The 25,342-nt window shown below is 44.7% G+C and overlaps 1 protein-coding gene across 2 annotated transcripts in view; it reads left to right on the plus strand.

The window, feature by feature from the left end:
• The window catches only part of THBS4 (thrombospondin 4), a 107,340-nt gene that overhangs the window by 70,216 nt on the left and 11,782 nt on the right, over positions 1–25,342 (plus strand). For both annotated transcript variants that reach the window (XM_029575645.1, XM_029575635.1), the window contains exons 12-17: positions 2,107–2,214; positions 3,060–3,219; positions 6,521–6,639; positions 9,690–9,742; positions 12,677–12,870; positions 14,389–14,567. In XM_029575645.1, the coding sequence (XP_029431505.1) occupies positions 2,107–2,214; positions 3,060–3,219; positions 6,521–6,639; positions 9,690–9,742; positions 12,677–12,870; positions 14,389–14,567 (813 nt within the window). The remainder of the gene's footprint in view (positions 1–2,106; positions 2,215–3,059; positions 3,220–6,520; positions 6,640–9,689; positions 9,743–12,676; positions 12,871–14,388; positions 14,568–25,342) is intronic.

Raw genomic sequence — 25,342 nt, forward strand, 5'->3', positions numbered from 1 at the left:
TCAATTTTACCAGCGTCTGTTTTCGAACCCGCTCACAGCCACGGGTTAAGAAAACAGATGCCGGCAAAATTCAGCATCAGTTTTTTTAACGCACTGACTGGCGGGCAGTTTTTTTTTTAATTTTTGGTGCCTCTGACTTAATATTGCTAGGATATTAAGTTGGAGCGTGTACAGTACTTTCTGCTTTTCTGTACACTTTCCCGGGTTGCTTAGATCTTAATGCCTGCCCTTGGGCAGGCATTAATTTCTGAGAGTAAAAAGTGTGGCTAACTAATAGGCTCATCGACTTGCATTTGCATGTGATGAGCACTATTAGTTTTCGTGAGGTTGGCTGCGCGTTTTCGAGACGCTTACAATATAAGGGGTAATAGACGCGCGTCGAAAACGCGCGGCCAAATGTGTGCTAAACGGTGCGCTCAGCCGAGCACACTCATGAGGCTGGATAACCTGCTAATTAACCAGATATCTTTAAAAGATATCCTGCTAAGTAACTCTGTCATTCACTAAGTAAATATCAGTACAGCATGTGGCCAAGTACCTCCCCCTCCCTCCCCAAAGCATGATATTAGGGCCTTGTCAGGCCATATTTTCCTCCTCTCCCCACCCCAAAGCTATGTTAAACCTTGAGAAAGTGCCCAGCCTTCAATGTCGGGCTGTGGTTCCCAGTCCATGTTACACATACCGTCAGGCTGCCTCCCTGCATTCCCCCCTAATCTTTGTGCCAGCAACCCTCTCCCATCCCCCAGACCCTCCCCGTCCCGCCCGATACCTTTATGATGTGAGCCGGGAGCGAGGGACCCTCTGTCCGGCTCCTGGCACTGCTCTGACAGAGGCCGTGCTGGAAGCACAAACTTCAGTACAAGCTTACACTTCCAGCGAAGTCTCTATCATAGCCAGGGCTGGAGGTGCTGGGAGCAGGGCAGAGGGTCTCTCGCTCTCGGCTCACATCATAAAGGTATCGGGTGGGATGGGGAGGGTTCTGGAACAAGGATTCTCCTTTGTGGGTGAGTTGAGAGGAAGGTGGGGAGGCAGCCCGATGGGATGTGTAACACTAGGACTGGGGACCGGAGCCCGACATTGAATGCCGGGCACTTCCTCAAGTTTCAAAATGGTTATGGCCTGACAGGGCACTAATATCACACTTTGTGGAACATAAGAACATAAGAAATTGCCAAGCTGGGTCAGACCAAGATCAAGCCCAGCATCCTGTTTCCAACAGAGGCCAAAAACCAGGCCACAAGAACCTGGCAATTACCCAAACACTAAGAAGAACCCATGCTACTGATGCAATTAATAGCAGTGGCTATTCCCTAAGTATAATTGATTAATGGACTTCTCCTCCAAGAACTTATCCAAACCTTTTTTGAACCCAGCTACACTAACTGCACTAACCACATCCTCTGGCAACAAATTCCAGAGCTTTATTGTGCGTTGAGTGAAAAAGAATTTTCTCCGATTAGTCTTAAATGTGTTACTTGCTAACTTCATGGAATGCCCCCTAGTCCTTCTATTATTCGAAAGTGTAAATAACCGAGTCACATCTACTCGTTCAAGACCGCTCATGATCTTAAAGACCTCTATCATATCCCCCCTCAGCCATCTCTTCTCCAAGCTGAACAGCCCTAACTCTTCAGCCTTTCCTCATAGGGGAGCTGTTCCATCCCCTTTATCATTTTGGTTGCCCTTCTCTGTACCTGGGGAGGGAGAGAGGGGATTGGCCGCAGGCTGTACTGTTCTTTACTTAGTGAATGACAGCACTACTTAAGATATCCGGTTAAGTAGCACATTATCCAACCACACAAAGCCGGATAACTACAAACCTACCCAGCTATATTTGAATAAGTAGGTTTTTAGTTATCCGGCTATATGTAGCCGGATAACTTTAGGCTGGTATATTCAGTGAGATGTTTATCCTGCTGAATATATGGAACAAGTTATCCGGCTAAGTTTAGCCGGATAAGTTGTTCACTAACTGGCCTACTGAATATGGACCTCTATGTCTTTAGTATATTTTTTAATCTAATAGTAGGATCGGTTAGTCTACAGAAAAGAAAAGTCTGCTGGGTGTGCTGTGTTCACCGTGTTTCTTATCTTGCTCTTTGCAAGGATAACTGCATTTTTGTTCCAAATTCTGGCCAAGAGGATTCAGACAGAGATGGAATAGGAGATGCCTGCGATGACGATGCAGACGGAGATGGCATTGTTAATGAGCAGGTACATGGCTACGGAAGACGACCTTGGTTTTCCAAGTTATTCATACAGATTATAATGAAGACTAAGGCCTTTATTTACCAAAGCATAGTACAAACATGCATTAACACACATTTTTAACCTTAGTGTGCCAATAGTAATGTTAAGCTCTTTGTAAATACTGCATTAAGTCATTACTGCTGTTGGTAACATGGACATTACCACAGCTCAGTTTACCTGTATTGTGAACTGAAGAAGTACTCCAGAGCTTTAGGAATTTCTCCCAATTTTTTTTTTACCCTCATCCTGTTCCCCTTTACCAAACTTCCCCACTACCACCTAAATTTTTCCAAAGTATGCCACTTGCTGATTTTTTATTGTTGATTCTTATGGTGCCTGCCAAAGGCCTACACATTCAACTTCTTGCTACTTTTGTGACCTGCCTCCTTTCCCTTGACAGTGGGTCCTGCCGGGAGGCCAGGACAAAACATCCATCTGTCTTCCAGTAGGGAAAGTCAGAAACATTCCTAAGTCATCATTAGCTTGTCAGAATAGCTCTATTCCAGTTTTCATCTTCCAACACCCATCTCTCCTAATATAGAATAGGGTTTTGCTGCAGTCTTCTGTAGCCTAAAGAGCAGACACATAGGGGGTTGGTGCTTTACCAGTCCTATTTCAAGAAGGTCAGCTGGTGCCATTCCAGCACAGTACCTGGTTTTCCTTTTCTCTTGGAAGTCGAGAGCACAGCTGGCATCCTTGATTGTATCCCATGGAAACTTGCCAATGTTTGGATCAATACATAATGTCTTAGGGCCAGCAAAATACTTTTAGCCAATCTGTTTCTCATAAAGGACATTTGTCATTTTCAGGATAATTGTGTATTTGCCCCCAATGTTGACCAGAAGAATAGTGATCAGGACATCTTTGGAGATGCTTGTGACAACTGCCGCCTTGCTCTGAATAATGACCAGAGGGACACTGATGATGATGGGAAAGGGGATGCTTGTGATGATGATATGGATGGAGATGGTGAGAAATTTGACCTTTTCTAGCTTCTCTACTGATGCAGTCAGCAGCCTACACGACTTTATTTTTCATAGTGCAAAACAGCAGTGCATAAAGCATAATCTTAAACACACAAGTATGTATAGATAAGTTCTGTGGAAGGGAGAAAAATAAAGCATTCACCCATGAGACCAATAAACAAAGTGAATACAGAAGGGAAAAAAAGCTACAAAATGGTAGGAGGTAGGTAGCTCCCATGACTCAGGCCATAGTAATATGGCAAAGGAGATTTGACTTCAAGACTCTTTAGAGCTGGCTAGAGTTGGAGACAATGGAAAGGCAACACTCTCAGTCAAGAAAGGAGGAAAGGTGGCTGATGCTATGGTGGCAGTCTCTGTCAACCATAGAAAAAAAAGCCAAAGGATTGTCTTAGAGGACATGTTCCTGAGAGCCAGTGAGGTTTCCCAATGCTAACTGGGCATGCCAACCTGAGATAGGAGTCAAAGAAAGACTACTATAAATAGTAGTTTTGCTATCAATGGGTCTTCTAAAGAGATCGAATCAATTAGACAGCATCCATCATCTCTGTAATTTATGAAAATCCAAAATATGCCTGGGAGCTTAATACTAAAATTTCACTTCAACAAAGAGGGACAATTTATAAATATTTTCTGCTGAACTGAAATATCTGTGTATTACCTTACAATGAAAGTCTTATTCTATAAACCTCTACTTTAAGTATGGAGGATTTTGGGTTAAAGAAGGGGTATTGTATATTCTATACCTCTGGCAAAACACATGTGAATAATTTATTGATGAATTGACCTTGAGTTACATATGAAACCGTGTTCATCATACCAGTCTTCCTTGAGTTTGTCCTGGTTGCTTCAGTTCTTGATGATGTTATTCTAAGATTGGGGTTCAGTAGCAAGGCAGTCCTAACATCACCTACCCTGCTGAAAATCTAAGAAACATAGTGGGCTTAATTTTTAAAAGCATATACATGCGCAAAATTGGATATATTACACGTGTTAATGCAATTTACTCATCTAAGGCCTAGATTCAGCATTTTGCTATAATTTTTGCATGAATAGAGACAGGATAAAAAAAGGGTGTGGTTTGAGTAGTTTTTGAGTTACCGCAACATATGCTATTGAGAGAAAGTAAGTGCCTCTTTATAAGGCTCCCATATTAGTCAACTATTTAAACCACTGTAGGAGGATCATTAGTAACTCAAGGTGAGGTTTTGGTGGTGATCTAGGTTTTGTGGGCCAGGTTTACATGCACAGTCAGAACAGCACAGTACACATCAGTGAAGATTTGATGTGATTTCTACAGTGTACTCTTGCCCTAGCTTGATGCACTCTCTACCTGGTACTCGCTCTCTTGCTCTTCCTTTCCCACATCGCAAATCCCATTTCAGACATATCACACAGTTTAACACCAAAAAAAAGGTGTAGTTATATTGTGCGTTACCCTATCGCACGCAATGTTAAACACTCCTCATTTTCATAATCCCTGCCCAAACTCCTCCCCTTTGACTACATTTTCAAAATTTGCATACACATCTCATGATGCGAAAAATCACGCCATAACGCATTTTGATGACTAACTCGGTAAGTGAGCTTTTGAACATTGCTACAGTGTCTGCCATTGAATTGTCCATAGGATTTATCTACATAAGTGCACTTTAAGGTAGATTTTAAAAGGAAGGCGCGCATGTCCATGTGTGTGCAGTTCCCGGCATGTGCACATGGATGTGGCTACTTTATAACATGCGCGTGTCAGCGCGCACATGTCATAAAATATGATATCCGCATACACATTTGTGCCAGATTTTAACATCCGCGTACGCATGTGCGGGCGGGTGGGCGGGGATTTTGTAAATTTCACCCAGCAACGCAATCAGCCTTTTTCTCAGTTCCCTACCCACCTATTTAACCTTCCTCCATTTTCCCCACTCCATCCTGATCCCTAACCCCTACCTAGGTACCCCAAATGTTTGTATGTCTATACTTACTGCTCTTTAGGTGTAGAAGTAAACTCTGTGCGCTGGCTGGCTGCCGGCGCTTGCTTCCCTGGGACAGCGTCTAATGGCGCTGTCCTGGCCCGCTCTCTGCCCTGCCCCTCCCTGCCCCTCCCATGGCTCTGGCCCGCCTCTTTTACTTGGCCCGGCACTTTTGCATGTAACGGGGGTTATGCACGTGGCCTGGCCCTTTGTAAAATGCGCGCGGCGTGCACAGGGCCCGGCCACACGCATAACCTCCGTTTTTTACGTACACGGTGTTTTTTAAATCGGGCCTTTTATGCATGTTGTGATGGCTCACCGTCCGTGAGGCCTCGAGCGCCGCTCTTCCGTCTCCAGTCCTGAGTCGCCACCAGTTGCCCCGGTCCCTGGAGTTCGATATGTTCACATAACTCCCTGAGTCCGTGCCTCTGCTGGCCCTGGTTTCGCTGGGCTTTTGGGTACCTTTCAGGCAGGGTTGGGGGTACACAGTCCCCCCCAATCCCCAGAGACAACACAAAGAGCAGGATAGTTCCTTCAAAGCAGTTTAATAAGTAACAACTGGAGGCATTACATGGGGTTTGTCCCCTCCCCCTCCAGCCCTCTGATTCCCTTACAAGCAGTGCTAGTTCAGAGCACTCATTTACCTCCTCTGTTCAACCCTATTACAAGCCCTAACCCCACAGGCTCCTTTAGGGGAAAGAGTATCCTTCACCCCGCCACCTGGATTACCCCGTATCCATGCCTGAACTGGAGGACTCCTCTATCCCTGAACCTACCTCCATCTCCTCCTCCTCTGACTCCAAAGAGCTGGGTTTTTGTGGCCAGTTCCACCAAGGGGGCACACCCTCTTCCTCCACCTCCATGGACTCATCGGTGTCTGCCTCATTAGCGTCTATGCCCTTCACCTGTTCGCCTTCAGGCTTTCCTCCCCTGTCTGGTGGTGTTTCAGGGAAGCTGGGATTCGTAGTTCTTCTCTTCTTCCCTTGCGCCCCCTGCTGTCTGGCTCTGGTACTCTTGCTGCTCTTATGGCAGCTTGTCAGCTCCTGCCTGCGGCCGGGCTGCGCTACATCACAATGTAAATGGCTTTTGAAAATTGTTATGATAGTATGCTATATTTACATGTGTAGCTCCTTTGAAAATTCACCTGAATATAAAAGCAAGAGAGGACTGTTGGCAGGTGGCATCAGAGATGCGATCTTACAGGAGCTCTTATTAACTGAATTCTGCCAACACAGGTAAAATAACTCAATAGTGACCAGACTGTTGTGGGATGTGGCAACATGTTTTGAAAGAGGATTGTGTCTTCATTCTCTTCAGGAATTAAGAACTTTTTGGATAACTGTCCAAGAGTTCCTAACATCGATCAGAAGGATAAAGATGCTGATGGTGTGGGCGATGTCTGTGATAGCTGTCCTGATATAAGCAACCCAAGCCAGGTCAGTAGAAGGGGAAGATTGGGGCAAGAATAAAGTATGCTTGCTAATGTTCGGTTTTTTTTTGTTCTTTTTTTGCATTAATTATCACTTTAATACAAGAATAGCTTGTACCAAAAAAAATGAGGTATGTGTACCGTTAAACAATATTAAAGTACAAAAAACAATAAAGAAGAATAATAAGTTACCTTACACAATCCTCAATTAAGAAAACAAAAAGAAAGGGGAGGCCAAGGAAAAAGAGCAAATAACCATGAAATTATAAAAAATAGAGAGAAACCCCACACATCATCAATTCCAATTGGCCAATTCAGACAAAGAGTGGTTTCTAGGCGTGAGAGTCCAGGAATGACTGGAGTTGAGAGGGTTCAAAGAAAACGCATTTAACATTTAAATGTTTCACCAAACACTTACACGGATAATGCAAAATAAATTGCGTCCCCCCTTGACAAAACCTCAGATCTCATGTTTTGCTACATTCTTGGGTTATTCCAGTAACATCTGGAAATGTCCATATTTTCTAACCATAAAACAATAAAGCAATCTATTATGAAAGAAAAATCTAAGGACTTAGAAAGGCAAAAGAAACCAACAGTGTCCCTCTTTTAGAGATCTCAATCTCCTGTGATGATTCAAGAATATCCCTTAAATCCAAAGGTAGATCCTGGGACTGACTTCTGGTAGATCCTTCCAAATTTTGTGGTAAGTAATATGCCTTAGTAATTACAGGCGTCACAGCCGCTGGAATCTTGTGAACCTGGGAAACATAATTTTTAAAAAGGAGAAATCAATTTTATATAGGGGAAATTCAAAACCCTCAAATTCAGGCTTCTCAGACAATTCTCAATGCTCTCTATCTTCTTTGCTTGAATCAATTCAAACTGTACCAAACCACACTGATAATGTTCTTTTATTTTACTTTAAGACTCTGATACTGATGTTTGTGAACACAAATATTTAAAAAGCCAATTAAGCCCAAGGGTGGGGAGGGGAAAATTGTTTTTCGTAATTACTATGTCAACTTGAGTTTTGACGGAGAGGTGTTTGAAAAGCCTTTGAACTTCCCATTCAGATCCAAATGACTCAGACTGGCCATTGTTAGAGATTTGACCAGTGGTCCATCAAGCCCAGCAGCCTCTTATGTTCTTGAGAATAATAAACAGTGTTCTTTCACAGGTAGTGTATAAACCAGGAAAATAGAGACTTATGATGTGGAATGCATTTTGTCTGATGACATCATGTAATCTGTATGCTGTAAGGGATCGTACATATGCAATGTGATGCGGAGCTCTGTAACCTTTAAGTCTCCAACATTTTTCCACAGCTTCCATAAATTTGTAGGCAAATGCATGCATACTTTACACAGATTTTCAAAGGGAAAGTATGCATATACCTGCAGATTTTTCTCGGGACAATTTAAGTGCATACTTTTGAAAATGTGAAAGTGTACATGTACAACCAAACCCCTCTCCAACCCTGCCCCCAGGAACGCCTCTGCTCACTGTGGGTAAACTTATGTGCATACAGACCATATGCATATAAGTTTACCCGCATATCAAGCGGGCAGTTTTATAAAAGCCTGATTCTGTAAGTAAAGCACTGTTTTACCCACAGAAATGCTTTTGAAAATTACCCTCCCTATGTGTGCAAATCACCAGCGAAAACAATAGCTCTGCAGCAAATTCCTGAGAAATTTCTGCAAAGTGATGACATTTCTTGATGGGACTGATTCAGTTCCCATAGGAAAAGAAGGTCTGGCATTAAATGCTAAGAATGAGCTGGGGTGAGCAGCCTTTCTGAACCATGAGCTACACTTATCACATTAAATGGAAAAATCTAGTATGAGCAGTTCTGATTGTAGAACTCTTCCAGTCACAATTCTACTTGCCTTTCTACAAGGCTGCTCATTCCCTGCTGAGTAGGTTTGCCACTTTGTTTTGGAAGATGCTGCACTCCTTCTTCCACAGGTGGGCTCCATCTCTCCTCAGACGTCCTTGCAACATATCTCAAGGTCCAGGAAGCCAAAACGCTCTCATTTACATCATCTACACAGCCATTCATCTCCAGAATGTGAGCTTTCCTGCCAGTGCCTTTATTCTTGACTGGGAGGATGGAAGAGAATGTCACCTGTGCACCTCTCTACTTCGCCCTTTCTCCCAGAGTCATGAGATCACTTTCAATGTGTGGTATCTAGCAGTATCATTCATGCCAACATGGATGAGCAGCACTGAATAGTAGTCAATAGTTTGATGATTCTCTGCAATATCTCTGCAATGTCTTGGATCTTGTTACCCGGCAGACAGCACACCTCCTGAAACATATCTGATTGGCAAGAAGGTGGGAGGGAATGAAAGAAATGTTTCTCTGCTCCATTTTATAATTTTATTTTTATGTATGTTTCAATCATATATTTACAAAACAAATATTTTAACTGAAAATTAATATCAATTAAATATAATATTCAAGAGTTAACCACACTACCTGAATGTAATCCGCATTGAAGTGCCATAAAAAGCGGAATATAAATAAATAAACAAATAGTAAATAAAGCTGTGTGAAAGGAATCTAGCGGATCAGGGTGCCAACCAGCTTGTAGCACTCAAAGACCAGAGTTACTCTATCCCCAATTTAAATCTTGGCACACCACTTCAAAAAGGTTTCCTACCCCTGATCTATAATATACTGTAGATGACTTGTAGCTATCCCTAACAATTTTGAAGTGTATATTCCAGCACACCGGTATGGCAATGTACTGCTTAATATGTTTGTGTCCCATTAGACATCTTGACAAAATTTAATGATTATACAAAAGACCCCTGGTGCTATTTTTGAGCATCTTTTAGCGTGCACAAATTTTATGTGCACATTTTTGCCTAGCGCCATATTTATTCATTAAGAAATACTTGCATTGTTTCAAACTTACACAAAGCAAGTGATTAAAACCATAGCTGTGGATTTCTGTGAGCAGTTTTCTAATACATACTCATTTTAAGAATGCATTATTTTTGTGATTAATTCTGAAATGATGTGACTTTTTCTCTTTCTACTTATAGTCAGATATTGATAGTGACCTCGTTGGAGATCCCTGTGACACCAATCAAGACAGGTATGATCCCTTACCTGCTGGTATTCAAGGAGAAAACAGCTAGGAACCCAGAAAGTCGCTCATTTCCAACTGAAGGCCCATTTTTCTTTTTTTTTTCTTCTTTTAATTAAATAATATTGATCGGGATTTCAGTTAGCCTTCACTGAGAATATTATACTTTGAAAAATCTATTTAAAAAACCTCACATAATCATAGAGTGAAAATATATGATATAAAAGGTCTTTCTCCTTTAAAATTTGGAGTATTACTGGGGGCCATTTTCAGATTCCCTGTAGAGCATAAGATCCAATTTTTCAAAATTATTGGGAGTGCTAATTCCAGCAAAAGTTTCCCCTCCCTGGGAGTTTGCTCAGTATTAGGGTTGCTCAAGCACCCAAAGAGCTGACAACTATGCTGCAGAGTTCCCTTTAAAATGCAACCTGCAGGGAAATGTACACATGGTGATCTGAAAATCAAATCTCAACATGTGCTTTCACTCCTTGACTTTCCCTTGTCCTCAGAAACATCCCTTTTACCCTTTCAGAGCCAGGGTAATTTTCAAAAGTCCCTTATGCACAGGTAAATATGGATTTGAAAAGTACCTTTTTATTTTGACTTCCAAAATGTACTTTCAGATTTGGATGCATGCAATTTTTTGACTTCCAAAATATAATCACAGTTCAAATTAATATCATTTTTTTTCTTTTAGTTCCAGTCTATTTTGTCACATGCGGCATATGCATGCACAATTTATAAATAGCTATGTTCCTGTGCGCTACACTGAGATGGTAATTGAAAATTACCATCTCAGTGTAGCTGCATTTAAAAAAGGTTTGGACAAGATTCTGGAGGAAAAGTCCATAAATCATTATTAAGGTGGATTTGCCAATGAGGTGGGGAAGTGAGGGCGCCTCCAACTTGCCCTAATCTCAAGCATCAGTCTAGATTAGAAAGCTTCATATCTCAAGATTTTTAGCCATCTTGGGGCTGGATTAATCATTCTTTGAAGAATGATGAATCCGACTAAAAAGGGGGTGGGGGCAGGCCTGTGGTGTGACGTGAAAGGTAGTGCTATTCGCTGCACTACTGCCGGCAATAATGTTCCTCACATTATCGCCAGCAGCGGTGCCGTGACCGACTCCTTCCCCTCCCCGCCCCGACTCCTCACCTCCAGCTAATTAATATCCTATCGCACGTGTGTGATAAACGTTTAGAAAATAACGGTTTCTCGATACCTTAGCTGTGCTGGTAATATTGTAAGCACTAGAGGGAAACAGCATTACACCATGAAAGAGGAAAAGAGTCTTCATCATTCTATAGGAATTCAATTGTCAGAGACTGATTTTAAACAATTTAAGTGCCCAGCTTTAGGAATTAGGCCCCTAAATTAGCCCTTTTGAAAATTTACAAGGCCTGAGTGCCTAAATTTAGGACCCTAAAGAGTGGATGGTTACAGCGGAGGAGAAAGGACAAGGAAAACAAGTTAGTGTTGCAACCATTGTTGCCCGACGTCTCCATTACGCCCATTCTTTGGCGACTCCCTCTTTGCCCATTATGCCCACTCTTTGGCGACTCCCTCTTTGCCCATAGATATGTGCTTAAATTCCCTCCCATGGGGTCTTTGTAGAGCACCCCCACAACTTTCCGAAGCGTGTAGTGATCTCTATCAGGGTTAAAAAATGAATAAAGGTTCGTACAGGACACCTGCACCCTTAACCTAATCCCTCTCCTTTTAAAAATACATGATTCCCCAGACCAATCAACTCCCCTTTCAAGTAACTTCCCCATTCACCCTGGCCCCCTTGCCAAAAATCAACATCCATGGGATCTAATAGCCCCTCTCTCCCCCAACCAAAAAAGAAAGCTCTGGTGCTCTAGGGTAGACTTCCAGACCCCACCCTCACCCCCACTCCCCAAGCCCCTCCACCTCAAAGAATCCTCTTTGGTGTTCAGTGAGGCCTGAGCTCCAGGCCTGGTCAACGACATTTTCCAAAATGGCATCATAATGACTTTGCCCTGTTACATGATAGGGGCAAAGTCCAGGGACCGGACTTTATATCACATGGCACAAGTCTTATCCCTTGACCACCAGGGTTTTCTTTTTTGGTTGGGGGGAGGGAGGGGCTATTAGATCACAGGGATGTTGATTTTTGGCAAGGGGAGACAGGACATGGGGGGGCGTTACTTGAAAAGGGGGGCTGGTTGGACTGGGGGTCTTTTTTTTTTTTTTTTTTAAAGGGAAGAGGTTAGTGATGAGAGTAGGGCATTGCCACATGAACATTTATTCTCTTTTTAACACCTATGGGGATCACCACTGCCTCGGAAGGTGGCGGGGAGGGCAGAGGTCTCAAAAAATCCCTTGGTGGAGGGTGAGCATCTTTCTGGGGTAGTTTTGGGCCATTGACCTTTTAAAATGCTGGGGCAGCGAGCCGTCATCATGCATTTTAGCAGCCATAACTGTATTCTTTTTTTATGAAGCATTTCTCCTGTGATCATAAATTGCATAGCACAAGCACCACAATATTTTGTCTGTCGCGGCAAATATCATAGGAATCCCCCCTCCCCCCCCCCCCGCGATATTTGGCCCCTCCCATGATAAAATAAAAGCATGAATGTAAAAACTGTAGTTATTGCCACTTATTTCAAGTTTGCAAATAACGTATCTCCAATTTGTTTAGAAATGTCTAAACAGAAAAAAGTAACACCCCACCCCCCCCCAATCTCCACATTCGTGCTGTGTGCGTGTGTTTGTGTCTCTGTCTCTTTGGTAAGTTGCATAATGAAGACACAAGAGATGAACTCATGCATTTGTCTGGCACAAGCATCATTGTTTTAAAGAAGCCCATAAAACTGCAGTCCTTCTAGTTTCTCCATGTTGCTTTGTATTACCCCTGTGAGGCTAGCAGTGAGATCAGCTTAGGAGGAGGACTGATATATCTTCTCCTTACCAAACAGTGATGGGGATGGACACCAGGACAACACAGACAACTGTCCCACAGTCATTAACAGCTCCCAGCTGGACACGGACAAGGATGGCCTAGGGGACGAGTGTGACGATGACGATGACAACGATGGGATTCCAGACTTCATCGCCCCAGGTCCTGATAACTGCAGGCTGGTCGCTAATCCCACGCAGGAAGATGAAAATGGTAATTTTGGGCAAGTTTGCTTCTGTGGGAGGGGTGAGCCTGGTCACGTTCTGGAGGAAGGGGAGGGGAGGAGGGACGTGGCATGTGATACTTGCCCTTGTCCCTGTGAAACCTGGGATAAACCTTGCTTGTCAAAACCTGAAGCAAACCTAGGCATGACTCAGGGTCTCCTTTTCGACCTTGTCTGTGAACCTGGGGCAGGAAGGGGTTTCTGAGCTGCATGCTTACTTTACAACAGATTGCTTGAACTTTGCTGCAGAAATGGCACAGATGAAGAGGGAGGGTTGAATCTAAGAACCTAGGAAAGGCCATACTGGGGCAGACCAAAGGTTCCAACAAGCCCAGCATCCTGTCTCCAACAGTGGCCAATCCAGGCTACAAGTACTTGGCAGATCCTAAAGAATAGATCCAATCCTACTTGCTCATAACCAGGGATAAGCAGTGGCTTTTCCAAGGATTTGTGGCCGGTGCTAGCTTCTGTGCCGCCCTGTGCATAGAGTCCCTGCCGCCGTCCCCTGATGCCCTTCTGCCCCCTTGTGCGGGACCAGCCAGCACAGTGTGTTCAAAAATCAGAATGAAGCCAGCAGAGAAGGCAGAGGCAGGTAGTAGGGTAAAAGGCACTGCTGTCCTCCTGGTGGTCAGAAGGGGGAGGGGGAGAAGATCTGGAGGGGAGGGTGAAAGAGAGAGAGAGAGGACTTCATGAGTTGGAAGGTGAAAGAGAAAAATGTACAAGTTGAGGGAACATGTAAAAGAGGATCACTTCAGGGGTATGAAAGGGGAATCCTGGTCCAGAGGGAGCTGAAAGAGAGGAGCGCACAAGTGAGGGTTGAAGGGGCCAAATGAGAGGATAATGGGTGGGGTGGGGTGAGAAGGAATCAAATGGGTGGGTGAGAGAATCACAAGTGAGAGGGTGAAGGAATGAAAGGCATGGATGGTGGGAGGTAAAATAGGTTTATGTGAGGGGTGATCAGAGAGGATTGCAAGTGAGTTGGAGGTGGAAGAGAGAGAATATCATGTGAAACTTGGTTCAGTGTTCTGAGTGCCTCGAAGAAAACTAAAAAAAAAAAAATGTACCATGAAGTAAAGGCTTGAGAAGCACTAATCCAAGTGTTAGTATCCCAGATATAGAAGATATTGAGCCTGATATTAAAAAAATACTTAGCCGGATAAGTCAGACTTATCGGGCTAAGTGGCACCACTGAATATCTGGCTTTGATCAGCGGTGCGACTTAGCCGGATAAGTGACTTATCTGGATAACTGAAGGACAGGGAATGGGCGGATCAGTTATGCAGCTAACTCTGCTGATATTCAGAGTTAGCTGCATAACTTATCTAGCTAATTCTGGTCAGGCCATAGGGCTGTCTGGATACAATGATCCAGCTAACTTTAAGATAGCTGGGTATATTCAGTGGTGCTGGTAGGGGTTGGCGATCACTGTGAGATATATATATATATATATATACACACACACACACACACATATCTGAATCCCTGCTGTGCTTCTCTGCCAATTTCAGATGATGGAATTGGGGACATCTGCGAGACAGACTTTGACCATGACACTATCATAGATCGGATTGATGTCTGCCCTGAGAATGCTGAAATTACCCTGACAGACTTCAGGGCCTATCAGACAGTTGTTCTGGATCCTGAAGGAGATGCCCAAATTGATCCTAACTGGATTGTTTTGAACCAGGTAACCTACAGCATATCTTCCTCCCCTCTCTTGTTCCTGCATATCTACCAAAATATTTGTTTTAATGGTTCTCGATAGAGTGAAAATAAAACAGGGTGTGGGTAGTGTGTGTCCAAGCTGTATTCATGAGGGTTATCTCTGAACATGTGTACAGCAGTGAAGCATAGGAGCCACTTTTCAAAATTATTGGGGATGCTGAATGCAGCCCTATTTGTACCTCGCCTGCTGCTTCCGGGTAATCAAAAATGTTTGCGAGGTACATTTTAGATGAATATTCAAATTATGGTGTCAGCACAGCAACAGCAACATGAACTCCCTCCATGGACAGGCACATTGTGAAAAAAAAACAACACAGAACCCTGCAAAAACACACTCTGAACCTATACAGCAAACCTGCTTTACCATAACAGCACTGAAAAGACCCAAACAGCAACAAACACTATGTATGAAAATGCAGCACTGCAAATATTGCAACAGATTCCCAAAAAACACAATGCACTTCCTATTAGAAAAACAGAACAGACCGGTCTGTTATAGATCTCTTGCCACAGTTGTGAGCCCTTGTACTATGGCATAGTTGACACTGCCTGGTAGGCAAGCCTACTAGGCCCACGCCGACAGCTGGCGGACACGCTCTACTGGGACAGGAGCTGGAGCTTCACCTGTACCAGCCCCTTTCCCCACGGGTTGAGGCTTTAGGTTCCAGGGGCTGGCAGGGCTTAGGTGAGTGTCCCATAAGGAGTGGTCAGAGAGAGCCCAGGTATGGGCAGTGGCCAGGGCAGCCAGTGAGCAGACGATATCCAGGTCTAGGCAATCCAGGAGCAAAGTCAGAATCCAAAGCAGAGGTCAGAATCGTAGAATCAGGCCAAGACAACAAGACAGGCAGAGACAATACACCATGGGACTAGTCAGGGAGGGCTGGACAAGGCAAGACAATGGAACAAGGAAAGGGCATGAACAAGGCCAGGCAAAACAACGGGAGAACGGAGCGGCGGGACAAGGCACAGAACAGTGAGACAAAGCACAGGGAACAGCAACATGCACTGCAGAGCAGGAGGACCGATTGCTGAGGCGAAGAGTGGAGCACAGCTGAGTCAAATCCCCTGGGATGGCTGTCATAGAAGAGTAACGGGGTAGAGTCCCCTTTGTGGGGCCTTTAAGAAGTGCCAGATGGTATGCGCAAATGCCTAGAGAGGCTGGAAGCTGCACCAGCGTGACAGCGTCCTAGCTGCATCGGAGGAGTAGGACGTTGAAATAGGGTCGATGGCATTCCAATGTGAGTGCAGCCAGTCATGGGAGTACCCCGTGACCAGCCAAATTTTACATCTCTACAGGGAAACAAAATGCTAGCAGAATACTTCACCTCTGTCATACACATGGAACAGACAGACAGACCCTCAATAATACAGAATAAGTGTATCACAAATTAGAAAGAGAAATGTGCAGACAAAAATTGAACTGAAAACCCTAAGAAGCCACACTCTGCATGCAATGCAACACTGGAGAAATATAAACAAATATGTTTCCTCCTGTACTGAGCAAAATCCAAAGATAGAAGAGATGCCCATCCCAAAAGTTGATATATTTCAGTCAGTACATTGAAAATAAAATGCTGTTTTCTATCTTGTTTTCTGGGCCTTTTATTTTTTTAATTGGATTTTTTAATTGGGTCTCTCCTCAATGCTTTCTTCTGTCTTCTCCTAATTCCTTTTCCAAAGTTTTTGGTTCATTTGCTGTTCCTTCTCTCTCCTCCTGTCTTCTTCACTTTTTCTCTGATATTGAGCTTTCACTTTCATCTACCTTTTTCTTTTATTTCTCTCTTCTCTGCCTCAGTCCAGTCAGGTTTCACCCTGCCTTCTCTCTCTCTTATCTCTAGTCTTCAATCTCCCTCTTTTCATTTATCCCCTTCCTACCAGATTTCTATCTCATTCTGTCTCCTCCTCTCCAGCCTACCCATTCCTTCCCCAGCCTGTTACTCTCCCTCTTTCACCCACTCCCTAGTCCATTTCCACCCTATACTCACCCCTCTCCAGCCCTCGTTTACTTTCCTCTGCCTCTTATCCCCAGCTTCTTCCTTGTCACTCATCCCCCACCTCTAGCCACTTTCTTCTCTCTTACTCCCATTACCCCTCTCTCACCACCTCTCCAACTGCATTAACATCCTCTTACTGCATTCACAGACTTATTCCTTTGCATTACCTCTCACCCCTCTGCAGACTGCCATCCCTTTCCACTGCTTCTTTCCCTCTCCCAAATCTCCAGTTCCTTTTCTCTACTTCATGGCCTTTCCTTAGCCTGCTTTCCACTGTCCCTTCTCCCATTTCCCTTTCCCCTTCTTCTCACCCATTCCACAGTCCTCCAGGTTCTTCACCCTACCTTTCAATCCCTCACCACCCTTTAACTTCCCTGTCTTATATTAATCTCACATTCATAGCCCCATCTCAAACCCACTACTCATACCTTCCACCCAATTGCTGAATTCCCACTGTCCCACAATCCCTGCTCAGTTTCCATCCCTGTTCTCTCTCCCATCCCAGAGTTCCTTCTATCCCTCCCACTCCCCCAATCCTTGAGTTTCCACTGTCCTTCTCAATCCCTTAGCCAGTCTGTCACATGATAGAGGCAATGGCCGGTCAGCACTATTTTGGAATATGGCATTGACCAGTGTCATGGGCAGTCAAGCTGGAATCTGGGATCACCCCTGCAGAAGTGACACAGGATTGCAAAGCAAAACCAGAGATGTCTTCTGCCTAACCAGCCCCCCTCCCCCTTGGGTTGAGCTCACAGGTTCTAGGGACTGGTAGGACTGTCCTTCTGGAGAACATCATGGTGTTACAGGCACAGGTTGGAGACAGGGACCCAGCTAAGGCTGAAGACATGCAGGGACTGGATACCAGACTGGAGAAGGAGGAAGAGGCAAGGCAGACTGACCTGGAGGCAAGGCAGACAGGCAGGACTGGAATGGATGCAGGCAGGGACTGAGCTAGACAGAACAAGGACTGGACCAGGCAAGACAGGGCAAAGTTTGGACAAAACAAGTAATGGACAGGGTAGGGCAAGACAAGGACAGGACTAGAACAGGCAACAGTAAACAAGAAGGCCCAAACAGAGCACAGGGCTAGGCTAAACCAAACTAGAAGGCCTGAAGGCCGCAAGGCCAGGAGAGGGAGGTCCAGGAGGCCACTGTGTTGCGTGTCCCGTCCACGGTAGGCCCGCGTCCGGGCCTACTCACCTTCGCAACACTGCCCACAGCTGTGGGCAGCTGCCTACACCCCTGAGCCCCTGCTGCCTCCTTAGCCGTTCCTGGCTCCTCTGCGGACCTCCCCAGCACCCGGGGGTCTCCCCGCATGGGCCGCGGGGAGACGCCGCCGTCCAGTCTCCTGCGGACCCTCGCTTACGCACGCGCGCACCTCTCTGACCTTTAAAAGGGCTGTGGTGGGAAACTAGCCCGCGGTGCCAGATGATGACATCATCGGGCCCTGCTACTTAAGGCAGAGCCTGCCACTAGTTCCTTGCCTTGGCAAGGAACTAGTTGCCACTAGTTCCTTGCCTTGGCAACAGGTCTCCACGTTTGTTCGTGTGCTTGTTGCTCTTCGTTCTCGGTTCCTTATCCTGACTCCGTTCCCGGTTCCTGATCCTTACCTGGTCCCTTCCTAGTCTTGCTGGACTGACCTTTGGCTTGACCCTTGCTATGTTAGACCATGCTCAAGATTGTCCTTGGCTTTGACCCTTGCTACGTTGGACTATGCTCAGGATTGACCTCTGACTTTGACACTTGCTACATCTGGACCATGCTCAGGACTGACTTTCGGCTTGACCCTTGTTCCGTTTGACTCTGTACCTTGCCTTGCTCAGCTGCCTGCCCTGCCACCAGCCTGTTTCAGACTACGCCTTCAGTATCTCCTTGGACTTGACCTTCCTAGGCTCCGGCCTTCTATTACCTGGACGTCATCTGTCTCTGCTCTGTTCCTCTTTGGCATCCGGGTCTCTGGATCACTGCCTCGTCCAGACCTACATCGGTCCCTTAATACTTCTGCTGGTCCCTGGGTACCATTCATCTCACCTACTGGGAGTCGTCACATGGAGGCCCGCCTAAGACCAGCCGGCCCCGGCACCCCAAGGGCACAATCTGCAGGGAACGAGAAGCTCCAGTCGGCCTCTGCCTCCTAGTTAGCTCTGCCTCCCGACGGTGGGGACCCATGGGGCTTGCCCTATGGGCAGTGTCAACCCCACCTCAGGCCAAGGGTCCACCTCCTTTGCAACACACTGAGCAAGGAGGGAAGGCCCTAGAGGCCACCATGCAAAGCAAGGAGACCTGGAAGGCCACAGAGCAAGGCAAGGAAGCCAAGGTAGACCACAAGGCAAGGCAGGAGGCCAAATTAGCCACAAGGCAGAAAAGCAAGGCAAGGAAGCACAGATAGCCAGGTCAAGGAACCGAGGTGACTTGATGAAGAGTCACAGAGGGAATGAAGAGGCTGGGTTAAGTAGAGCTAGAGACACCACCTCATGGGATCAGTAAGGAGGTGGCTTGAGTGGCTGTGAGCAAGGCTCATTGAGAATCTCTGCTGGCGGAGGGCCTGTATAGCAGGTGGAACCAGTCCAGAGCTAGGGGCACTCTGGGCCACCCCATACCACCGAGTCTTCTTTTAGGTAGAGGGGATTCAGGGGCCACCCTAGAGCCCTAGGGTTTGTTTTTGAGGCAAGGGGAGGCTATCCCAGACCATCAGGGCCTAATTTATTTGGTACCGAGTGGGGTGGTAAGGTTGTGGGTGGAAGGAGGCCTGGAGACCACATTAATTTGCAGAATCTGATTGGGAAGAGATGCTCGGGCTAATAGGCTTACATTTTTCTTGTCATCCTTTAAGAAGCTTGGTGGAAAGGGAAGGGGTTTTGGTGCTATGACCACATTTGATTTAGCTTTTTAGCAGGGTGGGGGATCGGGCTTGCAGGCTTGCAAGGGTCTTTTCCCTATAATCGGTCATATAATCGGATATGTTTTAATATATCTTGTTAATTTTAAAGTTATCTGGGTACACATTCCCAGATGTTACATACCTGGAGGGATGCCTAGGGCCACAGTAAAGATCCAGGTCACAAGACAACCTCCGATGGAGTTAGGTAGGCTTTCACAGATAATAGCTGATGGGTAGGACATGAGGTACCATGTTGTAGCAGAAGGCAGAGGCGCAGTCAGAGGTCAGGATAGGTAGCATTCATACATAGACGAGAGTCGGGCCAAGGTCAGAAGCAGGAACAGCAATGAGACTCAGGAGTAAGAAGCAAGATCTGTTGCTAAGGTACCCAATGAGTGGAATGGGTTTTTATATATACCGGATTAATACTGAAATCATCAGTCAGCGCCACAAGAAATTCAGGAAGTCAGGCCTATAAAACCCAGAAGTAGTTGAACCCCTAGATAGAGAAGGATGTAGAGCAGAAGCCAAATGCTAAGAGCCATGCTGGAGGACCTCAACAGGCTGCAGGATTCAGTAGCGGACCTGAATTGATGGTATGATACACCGGATAAGTTTGAACCTAACCTGTAATATTCAAACATAGGTGTTTGGGTTTAAATGTTATCTGGGTAACGTTACCCAGATAAATTAGGGTGAGTATATTTGATGGGATGTTCAATCTGCTGAATATCCCTGTATAATGTTTGGCTGGTCGCAGATCACCCCACAACCAGCCACACTTACCCTGGACGCCACCGACCAGCCCCAACACCACCCAACTTGAAGCATAGCAGGAACGCCACCATTACATCAGGCTCTGGCCGTGCCGTGCTGATTTCTAAGGCATGTGTGGCCTCCTGCATGGCTTTTAAAAGCCTCATGGCAGGAACTAGGACTTGGCATTCCCTGATAACATCAGGCCCCTTGAGCCATTTAAATCCAGCTGGAACCCTGTATCACTGCCTCAGTAACAGGTCCTCCTGCCTAGAAGTGTGTGTTGCTTCTTCCCATGCTCATCTTGCTGTTCCTGTGCTTCATTGTTCTTGCCTGTGTGCCCGCTGTTCTCCTTGCCTGGTTGTGTCTTTGCCTTGCCCTCCATACCTTGTCCTTTCCCTGCCTTGTTCTGTTTCTCATTGCCTTGTCCTATCTGTGCTGTCCTATCTTGTTGCTTGGTTTCTTATCTCTGTCCGTCTTGTCTGTCTTGGTCGGACTTCCTGGTTTTGACCCCTGCTTGGATGATGACTCTTCTCTGCTCATTGCCTGCCCTGTTCCTTGGCCTGGACCCGGACTCCATCTTTTCGCTGATTCTCCTGAACCTTGGCCAGGACCCAGACTCCATCTTCTTGCTGCCTGCCTTGACCCTTGGACTGAACTTTGATATTCTCTGCTTGCTGCCAGCCCTGACCACTGTCTATACCCGAACTCTCTCTGACTGTGAGAGTATCACAGTAAGCTGTACATAAATCAATACAGGTAAATAGGAAACAGACAGAAATAAAGGTAGAATATTAATTAAAGAATAACAAAGAACACTTCCCTTATATATCTTCCATTTATTTTTATTTTTTTTTTTTTTTATTTATTGATTTTTTAATATTACATATATCCAATTAATACATTGAATATATTAAGAAAGCAGGTTACAACATTGTTATTACATAAATTTCCTAAATAAAACAAAATATATATATATATATATATATTAACATATCTTCCATTTATAAGACAGTGTCCTTGGAAACAGTACTAGTCTTTAGCATTTGATCTTCCCAGATGCTAAGAGACACCAGATGTTCTAGTCTTTAATCTCCCTAGAGATACCAGATGTTCCCTGGGGCTTTTTATCAGCTTATTGCTGCTAGAATGTCTCAGGAATGACTGATAGTGTCATGCCTTTATACAATCCCTGCACTCAACATATGCAATGTATTGATCAACACTCAATAATTATAGCCTGTTCTGATCCATAGCTCTCTACTCATGGTACAAATTCTTCCAGGGATCTAGCTTCCTATAATTATCTTCTTAAACTGACTGCTCCTTGAGGGACATTTTTCTAAGCCCTGCTGGCCCCTGGAACGCAAAAGTGGGGAATGGAGCTGGTACAAGTGAAGCCCCTGCCCCTGTCCCAGCAAGGGTGTGTCTGCCAGCTGTCACGCATAGGTCTTGTGGGTTCGCTTACTAGACTTTGCCAACCAAGCCACAGTCTAAGAGCTGACAACCATGACACCCTGACAACCTATTTGCCTTTCTTTAGCCAGATAAGTTGTCAATTCACCATTTTTATGAATATTGCCCTCATTGTGTCTAGGCCATCTGCTGTCCTAGAACCAAGAACCCTACATCTGAGGAGACAGAACAGAACAATTCTAGCACTACAACAACGTAATGAGTGGAAGCAATGCTCCTGAACACAATTTACACAAATGATCTTGTGTGCTTTCCATTCAGAACTGGAAGTAAGGAATGTTGGGAGGGAAATAGAGGCCATGCAGTCAATTTTCAAAGGGTTTAGGTGCCTAAGTTTGGGAGTTAGGCTCCTAAATGGGCTCTTCTGAAAATGTATTATGGCTGAATTCCTAAATTTAGGTTCCTTGTTCCACTAGCCCATAAATTTAGGGTCCTAAAAAGTAGGTGGCTATGGGGGTGGACTTAGGGAAGCAATAAAAAGGTTAGGTGCTTAGCACTAATTTCAGCACCAGGCACCTAACAAGGGCTTAAATCTAGGGCAATTAATAGTTTCTCTAAATTTAGCAGTGCTACATTTTAGAATTCTGAAATTTAGGTGGATTTCCAATTGAAAATTTTGCTCTTAAGTTTGGCTGAAAATAGGTACCTTACTTAAGGGCCTACATTTAGGAGCTCCTCTTCTTTTGAATATCCAAGTGCCTGGGTAAGTGTGTGTTGGGAGAGGATGAGTCCAACCCCATTGAATATGCTCTGCTTCAGAGGATGGCTAATGACAAAAACAGGTGCATGGTGGACCGGGCTCGATTTGAGTTCACAGATCAAATAACTGAGTGACTCTTTCTTGCCTGTAATTGGATAGTGCTCTCTTCCTGTAAGAAGTGTGTGGCCCTGGAAGGACACTTACTGTAATGAGCACAGGCTCTGATAATAAAAGCCAAAGAGGCTTTATTAGAAATGCTCAGCATTTCCAAGCATTGTATGTTCCATCCCAATCCTGTGGTTTATGATAGAAGATAATGTTAAAGAACTGTTTGCATCCCATGCTACCATTTTAAATTGTAAAGCTAGTGGTTGTCTGCTCACAATATGCACTAAAGAGTCTATGGGAAAGGATTGTGAACTCCTGGCCCCAGTCAGAAGTTTATCTTCATTAATGGGGTTTTCAGATACCAGGAGCCTTGCCTCAGTGTACCTGTATCACATTGCAGGGATTTGGTGGTGGTTGTTGGTAGTGATAGGGATTTGCCTATAAGTTCTTTTCATAATTCTACCAGAAATATTTTTTTCATATGCTTAGGTTCCTTCCTTCACACTATGTTGCACAAGTGTAATCAGTGCTGGGTACTTTTAGTGACGCTATAGAAATGTTAAGTAGCAGGAATAGTGATCCCAGTCGGCCAGTGAATACAGTATGTGAAGCTGCATTCTGACTGGATCTTACTACAGTTAAACAATTATTGCACCATATATATTAGAGTAAACATAAAGGACTATGAATTATTGTGCCTTTCTTAAGGATAGACTTGGGAAAAAGAGCATTTTGTAATACAATACGCTTTGGGGTTAACACATACTAGGACATAGCCACACTGCCTAGGTTGCTTTTATGTTGCCTTCTGTTAGTTCATCAACATGCAAGATACTATGGAGATTATGAGTGGTCATTGGACCAGCCAGAAGAAGTTACACACAGATAAAGTTATACATTAGATTTTGGCACCTTGTAAGTCCCTTCTTCAGATGTAGCAGTTACAGGGCAGGCAGGCTCTATATTCAAAGAAACATATTTTACATGTAGTTAATATTTACTGCTATTTCATAATGTCTTGATTGTGACCATTATTTTTGAATCCAGATGATTTGTATATTTCAATTCCCACATTTTCCTGTCCTGCATGTTTTGAAAGAACCCTAACAATATTGCTACTGTTAAGTTAGAAATGGATTAGTTCTTGTAACTACTGTAGAGATTTTCAAAGAAGAGACCTATGGAACTTAGAAGGTAATGTGTAATAGCATCTATAGCGACAAGGGTCACAATCTCACAACCATGAACCAAATATGACCTGCAGACCTTGCATATTTGGCCTGCCACAAAGAGCCAGAAGAGGAGGAGGCAGGAAACATATGCAGGCAGAGTTGGTGTGAGGACAATAAAAGCACCAGCCTCATTGTCTCTGCCAGCCCTGTCTCCTTCTCTCCCTATGGTACATTTTCTATTAAAATGCACTCGATAAAGAGTCCAAACCCAGGAATACACATATATATGTCACTCAGAGCATTTGCCTTGCTTTTTCTTATATTTCTTCACAACAACACTTAAATTTGTTTTAGCATGACAATTCATAACACCCATGTATCTCTTCTGAATATTTTTCCATTTTTAAAGATATCATGGGTCACATTTAATCTTGTACCCTATGCTACTTTTGTTAGAAGAATTTTTTTTGCATTTAAAAATGAAAAAGGGTACATTTACCTCTGTATATTCGATGGATGTCATGCAGCTTTCAAATGAGCAAAAATCTACAAGCCCAACATAGTGCTATGTTTGGCCAATTGCTGCTTCAGGGGTGTCCAGCTGGAAGCTGTCATTCTTTCCAAATGCTCTCCCGGCGCGCGCAATTCAGTAACTTAATTTATTTAAATTAGGGCCCGCGGTAAAAAGAGGCGCTAGGGACACTAGCGCGTCCCTAGCACCTCTTTTTTGATGGAAGCGGTGGCTGTCAGCGAGTTTGACAGCCGACATTCAATTTTTCCGGGGTTGGATCTCAAACCCGCTGACAGCCACGGGTTCGGAAACCGGACGCCAGCAAAATTGAGCGTCCGGTTTTCAACCCGTGAGCCGCGGGCCCATTTTAAATTGTATTTTTTTTTTTAACTTTTTTTTAACTTTTGGGGCCTCCGACTTAATATCGCCATGATGTTAAGTTGGAGGGTGCACAGAAAAGTTTTTACTGCTTTTCTGTGCACTTCCCTGGCGCCGGCAGAAATTAACGCCTACCTTTGGGTAGGCGCTAATTTTGAGCCGGGTCCACCAGGGAAGACAGCGAATACAGTGCTGCTAGGGTTTACCATCTGACTCTGCTTTTGTTTTCAGGGTAGGCTGATCTAATCCTTGTTGTACTTCATTATATGCATGAATTTGTGGAAAGTCAGGATTACAGTCCATGCATGCAGTGGGGTTAAACTAGGTCAACCTGTCCAGAAAAAAAATGAGGTCAGTGTGTAAACGTAGCAGTGCTTTCTCTCTGCTGCTGCTGAAGTGGGGAGAGAGCCAAAAGATGGCAGACTGGGGGCTTAGAGGAGAGATTGAGGGGTTACATGCGGGAGAGAGACAGAGGAAGATGAGGGAGACTGGAATAGTGAGAGATACAGAAAAGTAAGATGAGGTACTGGTGGGAGAAGAGAGTAAAAGGGGATATAGGGGTGACTGGAAGGAGCAGACAGGGCAGATAGACTGGGAGGAAGAGAGCCAGAAATAGGGAGATGAGAGAAGCTGGAAAAGCAAAAGAGCCTCAGAGGGAAAGGTCAGTGAGTATAACCCTCCTGTTAACTTCCTCCCTCCACCAACATTAAAGTAACGGTGACATCCAGTGCTGCTAATGTTGCCTTTCATCCTCTGAGCTT

Source organism: Rhinatrema bivittatum, chromosome 1, assembly GCF_901001135.1.
Source record: "Rhinatrema bivittatum chromosome 1, aRhiBiv1.1, whole genome shotgun sequence".
NCBI lineage: Eukaryota > Metazoa > Chordata > Amphibia > Gymnophiona > Rhinatrematidae > Rhinatrema > Rhinatrema bivittatum.